The following is a 21,511-nucleotide window of genomic DNA, read 5'->3' as shown; positions in this document are numbered from 1 at the left end:
GTCACAGATTGCCTATCGATTATATAGACAATGTCTGACTGTCAATTGGATCAAAGAAATGACAGAAACCTAGTCAATACCCAATGCCTAATTGCTTATCGATTGTATAGGTTATGTCTGACTGTCATGCAGAACAAAAAAATGACAGAAACCTAGTCAATACCCAATGTCTAATTCCCAACGCATTTCACCCAACCAGTGGGCTCCTCAGGGGCCAAAAAGAAAAGATGGAACCAGTCTGGATTAACTGAATGGTTGCTGACTCAATGGCTAGACAATAATAACCTAGTTGTTATAAAGATAGGAGTAATAACCTGATTCCTCTCTTAGTATCTGGTGCTAGATTAAAGAGTCCTATGAGTTGGATAAAAGAATGGCTATCAGGCAGGCTATTAAACCCCCCCGAATGGGGACTAAATCAAAGCCGTCTATTTTGCAAGGTATAAGGCTGAGACAATTGCTAAACTGATGATTGCTGAGTAGAAACAGATAGTAATCTAGCCTAACTACGCTAAAAGAGCTTCAATAATGCTCATACATGATGAGCGTAGTATTGCAAAACAGAAACAAAATAAAATAAAAAAGCGGCGGCGTATCAGCATGCTGTCAGTCCACCATCAGGGCTGACATTCTCCCTCTCTCTTCCGAAATACAAACTCCCCATTAATCATAACTCCCTTTGAAACATTCTGTCTTGAATACCTGCAAGCAAAACGCCTTATCTCACAAATCTACTCGAGGCTAGTACATACCTCGTGCCGCGCACAACTATCTTATCTATCTAGATGGGAACAAGATATAGGCAATACCTTAGAGGAGGATGAGTGGTCCCAGATATGGAGATCGACCAACTGTGGTGCCCGGAATACACTAATGTTGGAAACATCATATAAAATTCTACTGCGTTGGTATTTAGTTCCCACTAGAATAGTACATGCGGTTCTAGGCTACTGCAGAGATTGCTTCCGGGGGTGGTCTTGCTCTCGAGTCAAAAGACTGAGGATTAGGACATATTCTCTAATTTATTTTGTAACCTATCATAACCTGAGAAAAAAACCATGGGAAGCCCTGTTAAATAAGAGGATCGAAAATATACCCCATCTTCCAGAAAACTAATCTTGTTCTTCTTTTCAGCCACAAAGAAAACTATCGTTAAATCTTGGCGTAAGGCTTCCCTGGACTTCTCTGAGGTTAAGCGCCATATGAACTGGTATCTAGTAGAGATGAGCGAACGTACTCGTCCAAACTTGATACTCGTTCGAGTATTAGCGTGTTCGAGATGCTCGTTACTAGAGGCGAGCACCACGCGATGTTCGAGTTACTTTCACTTTCATCTCTGAGACGTTAGCGCGCTTTTCTGGCCAATAGAAGGACAGGGAAGGCATTACAACTTCCCCCTGCAACGTTCAAGCCCTATACCAACCCCCTGCAGTGAGTGGCTGGCGAGATCAGGTGTCACCCGAGTATATAAATCGGCCCCTCCCGCGGCTCGCCACAGATGCGTTCTGACAGAGATCAGGGAAAGTGCTGCTGGTGCCGGAGCTGCTATAGGGAGAGCGTTAGGAGTTATTTTAGGCTTCAAGAACCCCAACGGTCCTTCTTAGGGCCACATCTGACCGTGTGCAGTACTGTTGAGGCTGCTTTTAGCAGTGTTGCACAATTTTATTTTTTTTTGTATATCGGCCGTGCAGAGCATTGCGTCCGCAGTCTGCAGTCACTGTACAGAGTATAGGGTCAGTACTGGTGAGGCAGGGAAAGAGATATTCAGGCTATATAGGCAGTGGGCTTTTTCCCAAAAATTGATCGCCGTCATCCCGCCAGAGGGAAACAGTATACATAATATTATACGCTGCCTACAGTATCTATCTGCTGGGGGTAGTAGTCATAATTAATACGCAGCTAAGCGTTACAGCAGGCTTGCGCAAAATTGTTTCCTGGATCTGCTGTCTCTGTTACATGATCGCCGTCATCCCGCCAGAGGGAAACAGTATACATAATATTATACGCTGCCTACAGTATCTATCTGCTGGGGGTAGTAGTCGTAATTAATACGCAGCTGAGCGTTACAGCAGGCTTGCGCAAAATTGTTTCCTGGATATGCTGTCTCTGTTACATGATCGCCGTCATCCCGCCAGAGAGAAACAGTATACATAATATTATACGCTGCCTACAGTATCTATCTGCTGGGGGTAGTAGTCGTAATTAATACGCAGCTAAGCGTTACAGCAGGCTTGCGCAAAATTGTTTCCTGGATTTGCTGTCTCTGTTACATGATCACCGTCATCCCGCCAGAGGGAAACAGTATACATAATATTATACGCTGCCTACAGTATCTATCTGCTGGGGGTAGTAGTCGTAATTAATACGCAACTAAGCGTTACAGCAGGCTTGCGCAAAATTGTTTCCTGGATCTGCTGTCTCTGTTACATGATCGCCGTCATCCCGCCAGAGGGAAACAGTATACATAATATTATACGCTGCCTACAGTATCTATCTGCTGGGGGTAGTAGTCGTAATTAATACGCAGCTAAGCATTACAGCAGGCTTGCTCAAAATTGTTTCCTGGATCTGCTGTCTCTGTTACATGATCGCCATCATCCCGCCAGAGGGAAACAGTATACATAATATTATACGCTGCCTACAGTATCTATCTGCTGTATCAGCTCAGCATTTTAAAAAAATAGAAGCAAAATACTTAAGGCCTACTACTGGCCTTTGGCCACTTGACTGCTTCTGCGCTGTGAATTCCACTAGCTCAGTCATACGCACCTACGTCTCACTACAGGCATGCGCAAAATTGTTTCCTGGCTCTGCTGTGCGTTCCGTAAGGGAAGTCAGCCTCCAACCACAGGCCAATAAGCGGCACATTTAATTACAGCGTTCTGTTTCTGCACTACTGGTAATACAGCATGCTGAGGGGTAGGGGTAGGCCTAGAGGACGTGGACGCGGGCGAGGACGCGGAGGCCCAAGTCAGGGTGTGGGCACAGGCCGAGCTCCTGATCCAGGTGTATCGCAGCCGACTGCTGCGGGATTAGGAGAGAGGCACGTTTCTGGCGTCCCCACATTCATCTCACAATTAATGGGTCCACGCGGTAGACCTTTATTAGAAAATGAGCAGTGTGAGCAGGTCCTGTCGTGGATGGCAGAAAGTGCATCCAGCAATCTATCGACCACCCAGAGTTCTGCGCTGTCCACTGCTGCAACTCTGAATCCTCTGGCTGCTGCTCCTCATTCCTCCCAGCCTCCTCACTCCATTACAATGACACATTCTGAGGAGCAGGCAGACTCCCAGGAACTGTTCCCGGGCCCCTGCCCAGAATGGCCAGCAATGGTTCCTCTCCCACCGGAGGAGTTTGTCGTGACCGATGCCCAACCTTTGGAAAGTTCCCGGGGTCCGGGGGATGAGGCTGGGGACTTCCGGCAACTGTCTCAAGACCTTTCAGTGGGTGAGGAGGACGATGACGATGAGACACAGTTGTCTATCACTCAGGTAGTAGTAATTGGAGTAAGTCCGAGGGAGGAGCGCACAGAGGATTCGGAGGAAGAGCAGCAGAACGATGAGGTGACTGACCCCACCTGGTTTGCTACGCTTTCTGAGGACAGGTCTTCAGAGGGGGAGGCAAGTGCAGCAGCAGGGCAGGTTGGAAGAGGCAGTGCGGTGGCCAGGGGTAGAGGCAGGGCCAGACCGAATAATCCACCAACTGTTTCCCAAAGCGCCCCCTCGCACTATGCCACCGTGCAGAGGCCGAGGTGCTCAAAGGTCTGGCAGTTTTTCACTGAGAGTGCAGACGACCGACGAACAGTGGTGTGCAACCTTTGTCGCGCCCAGATCAGCTGGGGAGCCACCATCACCAGCCTCACCACCACCAGCATGCGCAGACATATGATGGCCAAGCACCCCACAAGGTGGGACGAAGGCCGTTCACCGCCTCCGGTTTGCACCGCTGCCTCTCCCCCTGTGCCCCAACCTGCCACTGAGATCCAACCCCCCTCTCAGGACACAGGCACTACCGTCTCCTGGCCTGCACCCACACCCTCACCTCCGCTGTGCTCGGCCCCATCCACCAATGTCTGTCAGCGCACCGTCCAGCCGTCGCTAGCGCAAGTGTTGGAGCGCAAGCGCAAGTACGCCACCACGCACCCGCACGCTCAAGCATTAAACGTGCACATAGCCAAATTTATCAGCCTGGAGATGCTGCCGTATAGGTTTGTGGAAACGGAGGCTTTCAAAGGTATGATGGCGGTGGCGGCCCCGCGCTACTCAGTTCCCAGTCGCCACTACTTTTCCCGATGTGCCGTCCCAGCCCTGCACGACCACGTCTCCCGCAACATTGTACGCGACCTCACCAACGCGGTTACTGCCAAGGTCCACTTAACAACGGACACGTGGACAAGCACAGGCGGGCAGGGCCACTATATCTCCCTGACGGCACATTGGGTGAATTTAGTGGAGGCCGGGACAGAGTCAGAGCTTGGGACCGCTCACGTCCTACCTACCCCCAGAATTGCGGGCCCCAGCTCGGTGGTGGTATCTGCGGCGGTGTATGCTTCCTCCACTAAACCACCCTCCTCCTCCTCCTCCTACGCAACCTGTGTCTCGCAATCAAGATGTGTCAGCAGCAGCACGTCGCCAGCAGTCGGTGTCGCGCGGCGTGGCAGCACAGCGGTGGGCAAGCGTCAGCAGGCCGTGCTGAAACTACTCAGCTTAGGAGAGAAGAGGCACATGGCCCACGAACTGCTGCAGGGTCTGACAGAGCAGACCAACCGCTGGCTTGCGCCGCTGAGCCTCCAACCGGGCATGGTCGTGTGTGACAACGAACGTAACCTGGTGGCGGCTCTGCAGCTCGGCAGCCTCACGCACGTGCCATGCCTGGCCCACGTCTTTAATTTGGTGGTTCAGCGCTTTCTGAAAAGCCACCCACGCTTGTCAGACCTGCTCGGAAAGGTGCGCCGGGTCAGCGCACATTTCCGCAAGTCCCACACGGACGCTGCCACCCTGCGCACCCTGCAACATCGGTTTCATCTGCCAGTGCACCAACTGCTGTGCGACGTGCCCACACGGTGGAACTCTACGCTCCACATGTTGGCCAGGCTCTATGAGCAGCGTATAGCTATAGTGGAATACCAACTCCAACATGGGCGGCGCAGTGGGAGTCAGCCTCCTCAATTCTTTACAGAAGAGTGGGCCTGGTTGGCAGACATCTGCCAGGTCCTTGGAAACTTTGAGGAGTCTAATCAGATGGTGAGCGGCGATGCTGCAATGATTAGCGTCACCATTCCTCTGCTATGCCTCTTGAGAAGTTCCCTGCAAAGCATAAAGGCAGATGCTTTGCGCTCGGAAACAGAGGCGGGGGAAGACAGTATGTCGCTGGATAGTCAGAGCACCCTCCTGTCTATATCTCAGCGCGTTGAGGAGGAGGAGGAGGAGCATGAGGAGGATGAGGAGGAGGGGGAAGAGACAGCTTGGCCCAATGCTGAGGGTACCCATGCTGCTTGCCTGTCATCCTTTCAGCGTGTATGGCCTGAGGAGGAGGAGGATCCTGAAAGTGATCTTCCTAGTGCGGACAGCCATGTGTTGCGTACAGGTACCCTGGCACACATGGCTGACTTCATGTTAGGATGCCTTTCTCGTGACCCTCGCATTACACGCATTCTGGCCACTACAGATTACTGGGTGTACACACTGCTCGACCCACGGTATAAGGAGAACCTTTCCACTCTCATACCCGAAGAGGAAAGGGGTTCGAGAGTGATGCTATGCCACAGGACCCTGGCGGACAAACTGATGGTTAAATTCCCATCCGACAGCGCTAGTGGCCGAAGGCGCAGTTCCGAGGGCCAGGTAGCAGGGGAGGCGCAGAGATCAGGCAGCATGTACAGCACAGGCAGGGGAACACTCTCTAAGGCCTTTGACAGCTTTCTGGCTCCCCAGCAAGACTGTGTCACCGCTCCCCAGTCAAGGCTGAGTCGGCGGGAGCACTGTAAAAGGATGGTGAGGGAGTACGTAGCCGATCGCACGACCGTCCTCCGTGACGCCTCTGCCCCCTACAACTACTGGGTGTCGAAGCTGGACGCATGGCCTGAACTCGCGCTGTATGCCCTGGAGGTGCTTGCTTGTCCTGCGGCTAGCGTCTTGTCGGAGAGGGTGTTTAGTGCGGCTGGGGGAATCATCACAGATAAGCGTACCCGCCTGTCAACCGACAGTGCCGACAGGCTAACACTCATCAAGATGAACAAAGCCTGACTTCTCTTCTCCACCAGCGGACAGCAGCGATACCTAAGCAATACGTAGGCTGCACCCGCGGATGGAAGCATCGTTCTCTATCCCTATCAAAAACGGGGACCTTTTTGCTTCATCAATCTGCGTATAATATTCCTCCTCCTCCTCCTGCTCCTCCTCCTGAAACCTCACATAATCACGCCGAACAGGCAATTTTTTCTTAGGCCCACAAGGCTCAGTCATATAATTTTTCTAAACAATTTTTAGACGTTTCAATGCTCATTAAAGCGTTGAAACTTTCACCTCAACCAATTTTTATTTTAACTGGGCTGCCTCCTGGCCTAGTTACCAATTAAGCCACATTAACCAAAGCGATTAATGGGTTTCACCTGCCCTCTTGGTTGGGCATGGGCAATTTTTCTCAGGTACATTAGTACTGTTGGTACACCAATTTTTGGGGGCCCTCGCCTACAGTGTAATCAAATTAATTTTTAGCCCACCTGCATTACAGCTGACCTTACATCAGCTGTGTTGGGCACTGCAATGGGATGTATTTATGTACCGCCGGTGGGTTCCAGGGAGCCACCCATGCTGTGGGTCCACAGGGAGTTGTAACTGCATCTGTCCACTTCTAAAGAACCCCAGTCTGACTGGGGCATGCAGTGTGGGCCGAAACCCACCTACATTAAACATGAATTTATTACCTCAGCTGTGATGGGCAATGCAATGGGATATATTTATGTACCGCCGGTGGGTTCCAGGGAGCCACGCATGCTGTGGGTGCACACGGAATTCCCATTGCGGAGTTGTACCTGCCTGTGACTATTTATAAAAAACCGCGGTCTGACTGGGGCATGCAGACACCTTGACAGAATGAATAGTGTGTGGCACATAGGTTCCCCATTGCTATGCCCACGTGTGCAGCTCCTGATGGCGGTGGCACAGGATTCTATTTCTCATTGCTTCTGTACAGCATTGTGGGCTATCGCCCCGCCCCTTTTAAAGAGGGTCGCTGCCTAGCCGTGCCAACCCTCTGCAGTGTGTGCCTGCGGTTCCTCCTCATGGCAGACGCACTTATAAATAGACATGAGGGTGGTGTGGCATGAGGGCAGCTGAAGGCTGCGCAGGGACACTTTGGTGTGCGCTGTGGACACTGCGTCGGGCGGGGGGTGGGGGGGTTGGCAGCATGTAACCCAGGAGAAGTGGCAGCGGAGTGTCATGCAGGCAGTGATTGTGCTTTGTTGGAGGTAGTGTGGTGCTTAGCTAAGGTATGCATTGCTAATGAGGGCTTTTCAGAAGTAAAAGTTGTTGGGAGGGGGGGGCCACTCTTGCCGCTATTGTGGCTTAATAGTGGGACCTGGGAACTTGAGATGCAGCCCAACATGTAGCCCCTCGCCTGCCCTATCCGTTGCTGTGTCGTTCCCATCACTTTCTTGAATTGCTCAGATTTTCACAAATGGAAACCTTAGCGAGCATCGGCGATATACAAAAATGCTCGAGTCGCCCATTGACTTCAATGTGGTTCGTTACTCGAAACGAACCCTCGAGCATCGCGATAATTTCGTCCCGAGTAACGAGCACCCGAGCATTTTGGTGCTCGCTCATCTCTAGTATCTAGTTAATGAAAAACTAACATCAATAACGGAAGACAGGTATGATAGGTTCCTAAACATTTGGACCCCATGGATAGATTATGCCCTCTCTGCAATGGGAGTTGGCCCAACAACCTCTCTAAAAGTCCAAAACGTAATCTTACAGCTCCCCCCACCCCTTTTGGGTCATCATCCCGAGAGAGAAGGATCCCTCTCCCTCCTCCTCCTCCCCTCTGACCTTCATTGGCACTAGTCAGGCCATTGTTAACAGTGAATTGCTACTACTTGAAATACAGCAGAAAACTCTGGTTACATTGAAACACCAAAACTTGGTATTGTTTTATCAAACCAGATCAAATATTGTTATGTGATAGCTTTTTTTATAATATGCCAACATAATTTTTCATACTGCCATTTCTTTGTATAATGAGAATTTTTCAATAAAAATTATTGTTTTTGTTTTCTTTTTTTAAAAGGAGGCTCTATTGGGAAACATGGGAGATTAAAAATAAAAACCATAAAACGCAACATCACACGAGTGAAAATGTAATGAATGTGGAGGAAACCATTGAAAATCATTGGTTTAATATTTCTGCATTTTCACTATCGCATCGCACGAAAATCGTGCGATTTTATCGCCAGTGCGAAGGCACCCTTAAATGTACGTATTGTCGAAGTGAAATCGGTCAGATTTTGAACTGACCAAAATCAGACTTGTGAGTGTGAATAAGCTGTAGACGATTGCTCAGACAGCGGTATATATATGACAGTAGGTTAAGGTCTGATTCGGTTTCAACCTATGGATATAGCCAAGACTGTATTCATCTAATGACAGAAAACAGTGATGGTGAACACGATGGAGAATTAAAAATAAAACATATGAGAACATTGAAAAAGTTTTAGTTAAAACAAGAAAACATCTTTGAGAACTATAGCCCCCTAAATAAGTTAGATCCTCTAAAAATTAATACATGCTCTTGGGGGTACCGTGCTAAAGATGCTTATGTGCAATGCTTATGTTTGTCAATGGAAGGAGAACATCACTTTACATGTAAACTAAAGTATACTAAAGAATGTAGAAAGACACTGTATAATATCAATCATGTAACAAAAGCACACGCAAGCTTTTCAATATTCATCATTTGGATTTGTTTACCATTCACTTACAGAACATTCCGATTATATAATATGAGTCTTGTCACATATAACTTGAACGCAACCCTTAGGCCCTGGACAAACAAAGATGGCCGCACGGCTTCTCTGACTACCTGCTGCACATAGTGCAGTATTATGCATTGGTAGTCTAAGATGCTACACCTGCTTTAATGAACCAGTGCTTCCCACACGAGCAGTGCTGACCAGTCAGAGCAGCATGTAGAGTCTTAGGCTAATGATGCATACTATTACACAGTGTGCATCAGGTAGTCAGAGAAGCCGTGGCCATTTTTATTTGTACAGAGTTGGAGGGACACTTGAAGTTCAATGCACTTCAACACACAGTGGTGATAGCCATTAGAGACAAATAAGAATGCTCACCTGGATGGCCCTGTGGCTTGGTGTAATTCTCATGAGCCTGTATAAAAAAAATGATAATGATATTAAACTAAATAGATAATGATGAGCAGGTTATTAGATAGTGATAGGGATAGCTTCTACTATGATTCTTCTACCAATTAGGCATGAAAGACAAGAAAAGTAGGTTTAGGTAAAGTAACAAATACATGACATAATTGTGATCGGCAGCATATTGCCACATAGTTATATATACAGATTGGCCTGTACACATCTGAAGCACTAATATTCTTAAAAAATATATATTCTGTTAAGAATAACAGGAATTTTCTAGTGAAACTGTGATGTATCAGAGCTCAATAGCCACTTCTTAAACTTTCTTTGGCAACTTTCCCTGTAATTAATCACAGCACAGTACTTTTCTATAGGAAGTGCTGGAGGGAAATAAGGTTTCAAAAGACTGAAAAGTTCAATGAACACAAAAAATGTGGAGACCTTCATCAACAACCATAGGATTTGTGATGAATTAAAAGTTAATAACATTTCAGGACATTTATTATGAATATTAAGTGTTAATTTTCCTGGACCAAAATGTTATGGGTTGGACCAGGTGCTGGATCGATCTCCCTACTGAGTGAAAAAACAAACCAGTCATATTTAAGAAATTCTACGAGCCATAACAGCTGTAGAAAATGCTAAAAAATGCCTGCTCCAAAACGTCCTTCATATACTTAAAGAAATGCATTTTGGGCTTAAGTAGTAATAACCCATAAATTAAAAACTGGCATAAGAGGCACATGAAAAGTGTTGTAGATACTGTGAACCATATGGAAGAAAGATTTTTGGAGGTTGTTAATGGCAATCAAGAGACTTGTCATTAAAAAAGGGACAGAAGAACAGGACAGGCTTATTGATATAAGTGATGGCACCAGCTGTAAGACATTAAATGATCTGATTTTAGTATGTGCAGTGGCATAGCTATAGGGGTCGCAGCGGTCACAATTAGGACCAGGCCCCCCGACCCAGGCTAGCATACAGATCACCATTGCCACACTAAGGATGACCGCGCTGTTGTTAATTTTTAACTCTTAAGCTTTAGTCCTTATTTCCTTCCCCCACCTACACCATGTCTCTCCTCTCTGGTTCCTCCTACTCTTAGGCACGGGGGTAGAGGACAGAGGGGAAGATAATTGAAGTTACACAGAGGTCTAGGTAAATTATACGCTAAAATAAAATCATGTAAAAATGAAGAGTTTAGTGACACAGAAAAGAAGTAGGTATATCCACTTTTTGGTGCTCAGCTGACCATTCGGCCATATGCCCTTTGTCAGACAAGTAGTAAAAAGTGTCAAAAAGTGTAAAAAAAAACACATGACAAATGTCATGCAAGCCGTGTAACAAAGTTTAATTGCGCCAGTAAACTGCAAAATGTTTAATAGTAAATGTGCCGCTATTTTTTTTAAATTAAAAGCTTAATATTGTCAAGCTACTGATTTTCTATTATTAATGTAATTAAAAAATGTGTGACAGAGCCATAATAGAAATGTGTGAGGGTTACTGTACTCCAAACTGCCAGCTGGCTACCATTAAGTCAACCTATAGTAGTGTTCTCCTAAAGAATGATATGTTGCATGTTCACATTGCAAAATGTAACATTTCAGTTATGATACACGAAACACGTGTACTAGGTGCATTTTGTACTGCCAAATGAATGTATGAATGAAATATTCATTACCTTACCAAAAGTAATTGGACATCTGAGCAGAAATCAAAAGTAGTATTTACTTACCATATGTTAACACCTCCTTTGGCCCCAATGACATTGGATACATTCTGTGGCACACTTTCTAACAGCTAATACACTTCAGCTGGTAATTCTCTCTATTCATCCTGCAAACATCTGGCAAATTCTCTGAAAGAAGATGCATTGGCCTGTCTACAATGGTGCAAGGATGAATGGAGGGAAATACCTGATGAAGTGTGTCAGATATTAGTAGAAAGTTTGTCATAGACAGGATCTAGTTTCATTAGGGCCATTAAGTATTAACATTAGAGATGAGCGAACGTGCTCGGCCCCGCCCCTTTTTCGCCCGAGTACCGCGATTTTCGAGTACTTCCGTACTCGGGCGAAAAAATTCGGGGGGCGCCGTGGCGGCGCGGGGGGTTGCAGCGGGGAGTGGGGGGGAGAGGGAGAGAGAGAGGGCTCCCCCCTGTTCCCCGCTGCTACCCCCCGCACCGCCACACCTCTCCCCGCCCCCCGGCGCCCCCCGAATCTTTACGCGCGAGTACTGAAGTACTCGAAAATCGCGGTACTCGGGTGCGTAAGTACTCATTACGAGTACGTTCGCTCATCTCTAATTAACATACGTAAATAAATACTGATTTTGATTCTTGCTCGGGTGTTCAATTACTTTTGGTAGAATAGTGTATCTGTTATAAAGTACTTTTGGAACATGCCCTTTGGTTGCAGTTGTCCTATATTCCATTAATTAATTAATATACCCAATGCTTGCATGATAATGTGTCATGTTTTTTTAGAGTATGGGACATAGAGGAATCCTGTATGATGAAATTCACACCATGCTGATAAACATGACCCCAAATGACACTTCTACATGAGCCACGTTAGGTATCATCATGCCTCGTCATTAATGAATTATTTCTTCTCTAGTATGTAAGAAGTGAAGGGGTTTATTGCAATCCTTATTAGCAGAATAAATATAAATGGATAAATACTGTAATTCCCAACAAACAGCTTGTGAATATTTACATTTGCAGTTTACTTGTGAATCCATGTGTCGGTTTAAAGGAAAACACAGAATTTGTCCAAGACTCGCACCTCCAGAATATTACACAGGCCCCTTATTAGAAGAGATTTCCTGTAAAGCTATATAAGATTGTCAGATTTTTTTTAAAAATAAATAACTAAAAACTGTGTGTTACGTCCGTGCAAACAGGGACCTAAATGAACGCAACCCTACTAAGGGCTAGAGAGAAGAAAAGGGAAGAAATACGTGCATACAAACAACAACCACAACAGCAGATGCCAAAATATTTCCCAAAGTAGCACAAAACCCAGTCAGATAGAAATATCTAATAAATTAATACATACAAGGTATTGGCTAATATTTTAGCCAAAAATCGTAAGCTCATAAGCCCACATCAAGGGTCCTCACTGTTTTGCAAGTCCCTACTCTAACTAAGTAATAGGGACAGCCCCACGCTGGAGCTTAGGGGCCTGGCTCGCCCTAGATGGTAACAGGCAGGAACACCAGACAAGGGAAATACAACATACAAACTGAACAGGACAGTTCACACCTACAAACACACAATGAACAAGTCACTGTTCACACTAACAAACAGACACAAGGGAATCCTATCCAGAACCTCATGCATGCAAAGCAAACCAAAGCAGACCATGCATGAATCCAAGCACCAGAATTCTGAGAGGGAATGAGGAGAAAGATAAATGACCAGCACCCTATAACAGATCGATGGTGATTGTCTGACTGGAGCAGTACACTCCCAGCCAGCTCAATAACCTATGGAAGTGTGCTCCTGGGAACCCATAGAATTACAGGCCCCAGGAGCACAACATGACAGCTGTTAGTAGGTGTTACTAAAGATATCATTTGGTAAAATGTCTAAACAACCATTCCATACCTATGTCTGTTTATCTCTCATAGAGGAGACAGCTTTCTTGTATTAGTGATCAGAAGACTTGCCCGCTTATTCAGCCACATGAGGGCTCTTTCACACAAGGGTCGGCGTTTTTACGTTCGCCCGCCGGCGATGTACAAATGTGTAAACGGGCACACAAATCTAATATTTGTGCACCCGTTCAGACGGCCTGAGCCTGGCACATATACGGCGAGCCCACAATGCCGTCGGGCAGGAGAAGACAGTTTAGCTCGCCAGCACTCGGGAAGGAGAGGAGCGGGATGGGGCTGGAGCCACGGTGCTAAGCTCCCGCCCCCTCTCTTCCCCTTGTCAGCAGCCAGCAATGGGAGGGGCGAGGGGCTTAGCAACTAGCTCCGCCCCACCCCCTTTTTATTGCAAACAGCCAGCAAGGGGCGGAGAGGAGGAGAGAAGGGGGAGGGAGTTTAGCAGTCACGCTGCTAAACTCCCTCCCACCTTCCCTCTGCGGCAGCTGTCATAGGCTCCCATAGGAGTCTATGCAGCTGCCGACGTATTCCAGCCAGAAAGATAGTTCCAGGACTATCTTTCCTGCCCAACGCAAAAGCGCCCAGCGCTATATTGGCCGTCCGGGCACTTTTACGCCATGGGAATATGCCCGTGTGATCTAATCCATTGAAATCCAATGCATCACATGGTAGCGTATATTGGTTGGCCATGGAAACGGCGGCCGATATACACTTGTGTGAAAGAGCCCTGAAGCAGAGGATGTTAATCTGGAGCCTAGGTGACTTGAACAACAACCCCCTTTAATAGGTGACCATATTGGTTGCCATATAGCTTTCTCTGAGGCTTTATTCACATGAGCCTTTTTATACGGCTATTTAGCCGTCATACAAAATCAGGTGAAAATCACAATCATGTGAAGTATTGGATTCCAATGCATTCATTCACATGGACAATTATTAGCCACGTAAAACCGTCCAGCCGGCAGAGATAGGAAATCGGCGGCCAAATACGCCGGCCGATGTTTTGACATGACGGGAGAAGATAGATCTTGTCCTGCCTTTCGGCCACAATCAGCTGGCGGCTTCTATGAAGCTGCCAGCAAAGGGAGAGGGAGGGAGATTAGCAGTGGCTAGTGCTGCAAAACCATGTCAGCTGGCTCTATTCAAATAGAAGCAATGCTGAGCATTTCTCCCGACCAACGGAATTCTGGCCTGCAGCATATATATACGCTGTGTGAGTGGATGAGAAAACTCGAATATTAGCCGCGACATCGCCGCAGCTCTTTCCCGTACATGCAATTTTCGGCCACGGTATGGCTGGTGTAAAATCGCAACACTCGTGTGAATGAGGCCTGAAAGAGGCATAACTAAGAGATGAATGTAGGGTTCTCAGGCGGAAATTTTCTTTTTTCTGAACAATTCTTCCAAAAATTACAGCTAACATTTTTTAGGACAGATGGGAGAACCATAACGAATGATAAAAATTATAAGTGATACGTGTCTACAGATCAGAAACTGATATGATCTCCTTACCAACATTTACTGTGAGCTCTAAAATGATGATAATTACAGACATACTAATCTGCTCAAGTACCGACAGCCTAAAAAAAAAAATCACAGACAAGTCTACTTTTTTCCACGGACACTGGAAAAGGTGTCCTATTTTTATGGACTGCCCAGGAATTTCTGGACGCTTTGAAATCCTGATTGGAAGTTTTATAATTTAAAGAGATATTCTGGTTTTGCAGCGAATTTTCAAAAATTCCAGGTGTTTGTGCTAGGCTTATGCCCAACTTGTTATGGACATAAATCTCACAGCCATTACCTTCTTATCCTGTCCTCCATTTCTGATCCTTCCCCGCCTCACTATTTTCCAAGCTGGCCACCACATCCCTGCTGATATGCAGCTTGAAACTACATTTGCCTCTCCTTGCTGTGTCCCGTGACAGTGCTCAGGTCCCCGATCCAGTCTCTGTTGACAGCTGCAGTCCCGCCCAGTTTACAGGATGTCATAGGGGCTGCAGCCAATAGGGGCTGAGCTCTGTTATTGGCTGGGGAGAGGTGCGTATATCACATTTTGTTATGTTAGTACATAGGGAAGGGGTTTCCAGAGATCCTGCAACTCGTACAACCACTATAAGATAGTTTAACTCTTAATATTTTGTTATTGCATGGGGAAGAGGTTGTTCAAGAATGTTACTACAACTCGGACAACCCCTTTAATTTCTAGAAACTGTAGAAACCCATAATCAAAAAAAGAGACTCATCTCATGTGGTTAAAAAACTGGTTGCAACATAATTACCACAAAATCCTGTAGTTATCTGTACGGTGGAACATTTTGGGTCATGTGACTGTACTATGCATGTTAAATGAACAAACAACTCGTATTTTTGACACTTGTGTTCTGTAACTGCGGGTTTATATAGCCTGATAATATAGGTGGCCTACTAAACTTCACGCAACTTTTATCACTTTAAGGGCTCTTTCACACGGGCGTCAGCATTTTTACGTTCACCTGCCGGCGCTGTAAAAACATGTGAACGGGTGCACAAAGCTAACATTCATGCACCCGTTCAGATGGTCCTGACGTGGGGCATTTATGCCGAGACCGCAATGCCGTTGGGCGGGGGGAGACAGTTCAGCTCTGCTAAGCTGTCTCCCCCTTCCCTCCCCCTTGCCAACTCTCAGCAAGGGGAGGAGCGGACGTCTCTACCCCTTCTCGGCAGCCAGCAGCGGGATGGGGTTGGGGGCTTAGTAACTAGTTCTGCCCCCGCCCCTCCCATTGCAAACAGCAAGGGGCGGAGAGGAGGAGAGAAGGGGAGGGAGTTTAGCAGTCACGCTGCTAAACTCCTTCCCACCGCCCCTCTCTGGTCGCTGTCATAGGCTCCCATAGGAGTCTACGCAGCCACCACTGTATTCTGGCCAGAAAGATAGTTCCAGGACTATCTTTTCTGGCCAGATGTGCACTTTTACGCCGCAAGAATACGCCCATGTGATCTGATACATTGGAATCCAATGCATCAGATGGTAGCGTATATCAGCTAGCCGTGAAAACGGCGGACGATATACACTTGTGTGAAGAAGCCCCAAGCTTTGTTCACACTAAAATTTTGTTACTATTTAACATTATGCCAAGGAATCCCATGAATTTTTATAGGGTTTATGGAAACCAATGGTTTCCTATAGTAGCGTTCACATGAAGGAATTTTAGACGCGCTAAATACTTGCACCAATCAAAGATAGGACATGCGTGGCTACAATGCCCGCATCTAAGGGCTCTTCCACACTTGTGTTTTTCTTGCAGGCTTTTTTCACGTGCTATCGCTGCATTTTTTTCACGCAATCTCTAATGGGACTTTCTAATGTTAAAAACACATTGCACAAAAATTGCAAAGCACCAACTTGTGATGCGTTTTTAACATTAGAAAGTCCCATTGACAATCGTGTGTTTTAATCCCCCATAGCAAGGAGAGAGAGCGGGGCAATGGGGGATTAACCCATAGCAGGAAGAGCCAGAGCAGGGCTATGGGGGATTAACCCATAGCAGGGAGAGCCAGAGCAGGGCTATGGGTTTATTCCCTATAGCCCTGCGCTCTCTCTCCATGCTATGGGGAAATCCCAGAACCCTGCGGGCCTTCTTCTCTCCCTCCTCTTGGAGCAGCTGTCTGTTCACGCGATTTTAGCGCCATATAGGCACGCTTTTTTCACACACCTATACTGTGCAAAAACAACGCTCATGTGAACGAGGCCTTACTATACTTTCTGCGCTTTCACATCGGCACGGGACACACTGTGCCGTAATTTAAAAGACTGTGCAGCCTAATTAGTCCCTAGTGTTATAGATTTCCCCACAAAATTGCATAGTTCCTTGCATTATTCTTGTCATATTTTGCTAGCATGATTTTTACGCGCACAAAACCATGCGCAAACACATTTGCCTATGTAAGCCCTTAAACTGAGAACAAAGTGCACCAGACAGAAAAGGGAAATGAAAATATTTCCATGTGAAGCACAGCTAGTGTTCTGTAATAGGGAACTATAATAAATCATGCCGTTACCAACTGATATAATAAACAACACACAAGTAATAATGGGCCATTAAAATAGTTAATGCTTAATATGTCGTTTGGGCTTTATGTTTGCATTGCCGATCCCGTCACCAGATCACTTATCTAATGGAAGCACTGATCTAAAAAATACATGAAAAAAGAGGAAACTGCAGATTTCAGCCCGGAGCTGAGCAGATGACAAGGACAAAGAATAGAAGCTGGATCTATCCTACACTGCTGCTAATGTAATGAAGTGAGAACCACACATTAAAGTGTGACGCTCCATTTATAAATCCTGTTTGCAATCAGTATCAGGGACATTTCTGGGCTCATTAATCACAGTGTAGGGGTTAAGTGAACTGCCATAAAGGCGTGAGAGGTTACATGCACCCTACTCTATACACTAACTACAATACTGCAAATTACTTCTTAGTGTTATACAGGCAGCGACATGTTCAGAATAGTGTTTGGAAAACTGGCAAAATGTACCGCAGCTGTTAGAAGAGGTCTCTGGAGCGACATATCCTTCCAGCACTGAGACATTCTTAAGCGTTCATTGTACAACGGAGGCAAATGATTGTTTTTCCAAATTTGAAGCTATGACTGTTCAGGCTCCGTGCACATAGCTGTATTATGGACCATGTAGTCTAGTCGCTAGTAGGCACCTCCGATCTATCCAGATAGAAGAATAGGAGCAGCTCACTGCAACCGGACCGCAATCATCATGGAAAAAGGTGCCCCTCTGGTTTTACAGAGGTTCTTCTCATGAGGTCAGAAAACACTGTGCCCCACAGACTCATCCCAGGGCATGTGCCATGTGGTTACCTGAGCCCTTAGGGTGGCCTCACACAGCTACTCTTGGGAAACACACTTGCAGGTTTTTTTATCCAAAGCTAGATGTGGATCCAGCAGGAAGGAGAAGTACAAGTCATTCCTTTAGAATTCCATTTCTTTTTTAAATCCACTTCTGGCTTTGGCTCAAAAAAGTGCATCAAAAATTTGCCAAAAATGTTGCGTGCAAAGCTGCCCTAAAGACCCTTTACACGGACCAGTAATCGTTCAGATTTCCGCGATTCAGTGAGAATCTGACCAATTACCGTTCACTGTAAATGCGTGCCCCGACTGAATGGCGAATGACAATTCGTTTGCGTCATTTAGTTTCTGCATACAGAAAACAGAACAACGGATCTTTCTGTGTAAACAGGCAGTTCTACACTTATGTACGACTGCCTGTTTACTGTGAATGGAGGCAGAGCGCACTGGACCGATCCCCGGCCCGCTCCAACTCCATTCACTAGTGATGATCGTTCCTGCATAAGCACAGGAACAAATATGACTAGGATTACTATCAGGTGCATCTATGCCCGATAGATCCTCCCGTGTAAATGAGTGTTTTGGATTAGACATTTTTTAGCGGTTTTTACCCATGTGGTGGTTTTATGACTCTTGTTTTTCCTGCCCTACCAAAATTATTTTTGCTGGTTTTTCGTTGTCCAATACAGGGCTATATTTTAATACCTTTTCTCGCTGAAATTTTTTCAGTTTTTTATTTTATTAGAGGTAATGTGTGCAAAAAAAATGTTTAATTTATAGTTCTTTATTTTTTAAATTATTATATTTACATTAAAATAAACTACAGGAATGGGTTTGTCATTTTGTTTTGGGCGTTTTGATATATAATTCCTATAATCTCAAATTACAGGGTGGTATGGGAACGGTTTTTGCTGGCATCAGTGATTTGTCATTTTCCTTTTTTCATATACATTTATATTTTATTCTGTAACTTCTTTTTGCTTATTTTTGTACCTTTTTTAACATCTATGTCCCCCATGACGTCATATAAACCTCTGGGGGTTATTCACACTTTTCCACTGTAACTGGAACATCCACAGGAGCCCCACTTACAGGGGAAAACATCCCCTTAGTGTCACAGTAGTAACCGTCAGAGCTGATCTGTGTCTGCTAGGACCCTGCAACTTTGACATCCTGGGGGTCATTGGCAATCACGTGGATCCCATGCAGGAGACAGCAGTGCTGCTTCATGCATTCTCTACATAATCCTAAATGAGTGTAATGTAACCTCTAAAACAGAAGGCAGAAGCAGTTAAAAAAAACGCTTCTGTCTTCTCCTCCGGGTCCTCGGCTGCCCCTGCTAGATTGTAAGAGCAGGGGATTAAATATCGGCCGGGATTAAAGTTCAGGACCTAGCACCATATATTTGGCCCCTAATGGGTTAATGTATACCATTTATTGAATCAATAACTTTATTAAGCTAGGTGCACATTTGCGTAAAAAAAAAAAATCCATGTTCCGTCCATAAAAATTAAAGATATTTTTCCAGTTGATTGATCTCTGTATTCAGTCCGTATTCGGTCCGAGTGTCCATTCTATTACTCTCTATTGTATCTGTTTTTTTCACATTTGCAAAAAACTGAAACTAGATCGATTCTTTTTTTCTGCATATTTTTCAAAAAACGGACTGGTATCTGCATGTTGTCAATTTTTTTAACATCCCCAATGACTTGAGAAGCCCATATCTGCAGGTAAAAAATTCACTAGTGTGTAGCCACAACATGGGTCCATATGCTGTCCGTGTATAGAACATGTTTTAATCGGACTATGCACAGACAAAAAAAGCACTAGAAATCAACACACTTGATCATCTTCCCTTGCAAAACCTGTGGCGCTCACCTACAACATGACAGAGTTTGTAAGTGTCACTTATCTCTCTTAATTAGTTTGCAAATGTTACAATTGCTGTAAATGTTGAGGGACAGTCTCACACGCCGCAGCAATAAAGGTCATAACAATTTAGGAAACGATGTACATGTGACAGTAATAATAAGATAGCTTCTCTTCTGCAGCTCAAAGAGAATTAGAGGAAAAGGGGAAAAAAAAGAGAATAAAGTAAGGAGATCACACCAAAGTGCCTAGAAGTATTCTGCCTGTGGCCTTCATTGGCAGTAGAACTAGAAGTCACAGCATACCTGTCAGGCAGAAGTTGTAGTTCCAGATATTTACCTGATTTCCACATGGTCTCAACACCAGAAAAGCAATCCAAGGGAAGAAGTGCAGAGAGTTCCCCATAACTCCTTGTGACAAGTGTCAAGTCTTCAGAACTAATGTCCTCCAGATATGAAGTTGCTCTGTGGACTACTAGTCTGGTTAGAAAGTGATCCTAGTAAGGAGTCAATGACCCCTAGGAGATGCAGGGACGTCAGGCTGGTACATGTCTCACTCTGCTGTGATAAATGTCTCCACTTCTCACTTCTCTGATGGGCAGAGAGGTCCCAGCATAAGTGACTGCTCAGACTTTAACATGTGCTGTTCATCCTGTCACCACAGAGGAATGTGAGTCCAGACCCTGACAATGTGTATTCACCTCCATCCCACCAAATCCAGGGTGGGGAGAAGCCCTCAGTGATGTCATGTTCACTCCTCAAACTTTGTCCTATTCCACAACACTATTTATAACTTCACATTACAAGCTGTGTTCTGGGTCCTAACACCAGCCTGCTAGAGACAATAGTAACTAGAAGACACACATACAACTCTTCCTACTACTGTATAGTGCTGTGTTCTCTTCCAAACAAGTGCATAGATGAGAACTCAGTATCTGAACGCTGTATCAAGTGTGGGAACAGGATATTAAAACAGAGCCACAACTTGGGAAAAACTTTAAAAGTTCAGGAAATTGCATACAAAGCAAACGCATCAAAACAGTGTTGTTATCAGAACTGCTTCTTCTTCAAGGGAAGCATAAAAGGACCTCTTCTATCCCCAGAATATAGACTGCTGTTAGGGACTTTCTACATGGGAGGGAAGTAATTTCTGCATCACAATGTTATCCCTATGGCGCTTGAATTTCGCACCTGTTAAAATCCACACATTATTACTTAAAAACTGCAAGATTTAATTCTGCAGTGGAAAAGCTTCCAGTCATGGAATTAAGGATGTATTGCGAAATTGTTGTTGCAGATTCCTAACACACAGGAGATATAATTCTGCAATTAAAGTCTGCAGAAAAAAAATGCAAAAAAGTATGCAAGAAGTTCTGCAGAAAGCATTCTGCACTTAAAATACAACAAAATTTGCACTAATTCACAAAATCCGTAAATGTGATGTATACTGTAGACAATTCCGCCCCATGTGAAAGGCCCCTGTCGCGGTGGTCCTGGGATCGCTTTCCTGCTGGATAGTCTGGTGCAGGTTTTGGCTGCATTCAGACGAACGTATATTGGCTAGGTTTTAACGCCGAGCCGATATACGTTGTCCTCGTGTGCAGGGGGGGGGGGGGATGGAAGAGCCAGGAGCAGGAACTGAGCTCCGGCCCCCTCTCTGCCTCCTCTCCACCCCTCTGCACTATTTGCAATAGGGAGAGGTGGGGCAGGGGTGGGGCTAATCTGCAGAATTTAGCCCCGCCCCCGGCCCAGAGAGGGGGCGGGAGCTCAGTTCCTGCTCCTGGCTCTTCCTTCCTCCCCCCCCCCTGCAG

The 21,511-nt window shown here is 45.7% G+C and overlaps 1 protein-coding gene across 4 annotated transcripts in view; it reads right to left on the bottom strand.

Annotated features, from left to right (window-relative positions):
• ADGRD1 (adhesion G protein-coupled receptor D1) overlaps positions 1–20,349 on the bottom strand; it is a 500,100-nt gene extending 479,751 nt beyond the window's left edge. For all 4 annotated transcript variants that reach the window (XM_066603414.1, XM_066603418.1, XM_066603416.1 and 1 more), the window contains exons 1-2: positions 20,041–20,349; positions 9,350–9,386 (exon numbers count right to left, since the gene is read on the bottom strand). In XM_066603414.1, the coding sequence (XP_066459511.1) occupies positions 9,350–9,386; positions 20,041–20,106 (103 nt within the window). In that variant the 5' untranslated portion in view covers positions 20,107–20,349. The remainder of the gene's footprint in view (positions 1–9,349; positions 9,387–20,040) is intronic.
• Positions 20,350–21,511: the final 1,162 nt, after the last annotated feature.

The sequence above is a fragment of the Eleutherodactylus coqui genome, chromosome 5 (genome assembly GCF_035609145.1).
Source record: "Eleutherodactylus coqui strain aEleCoq1 chromosome 5, aEleCoq1.hap1, whole genome shotgun sequence".
Lineage (NCBI taxonomy): Eukaryota > Metazoa > Chordata > Amphibia > Anura > Eleutherodactylidae > Eleutherodactylus > Eleutherodactylus coqui.
Note: the sequence above shows the minus strand (reverse complement) of the source record. Positions and strands in the feature narration are given on the sequence as shown.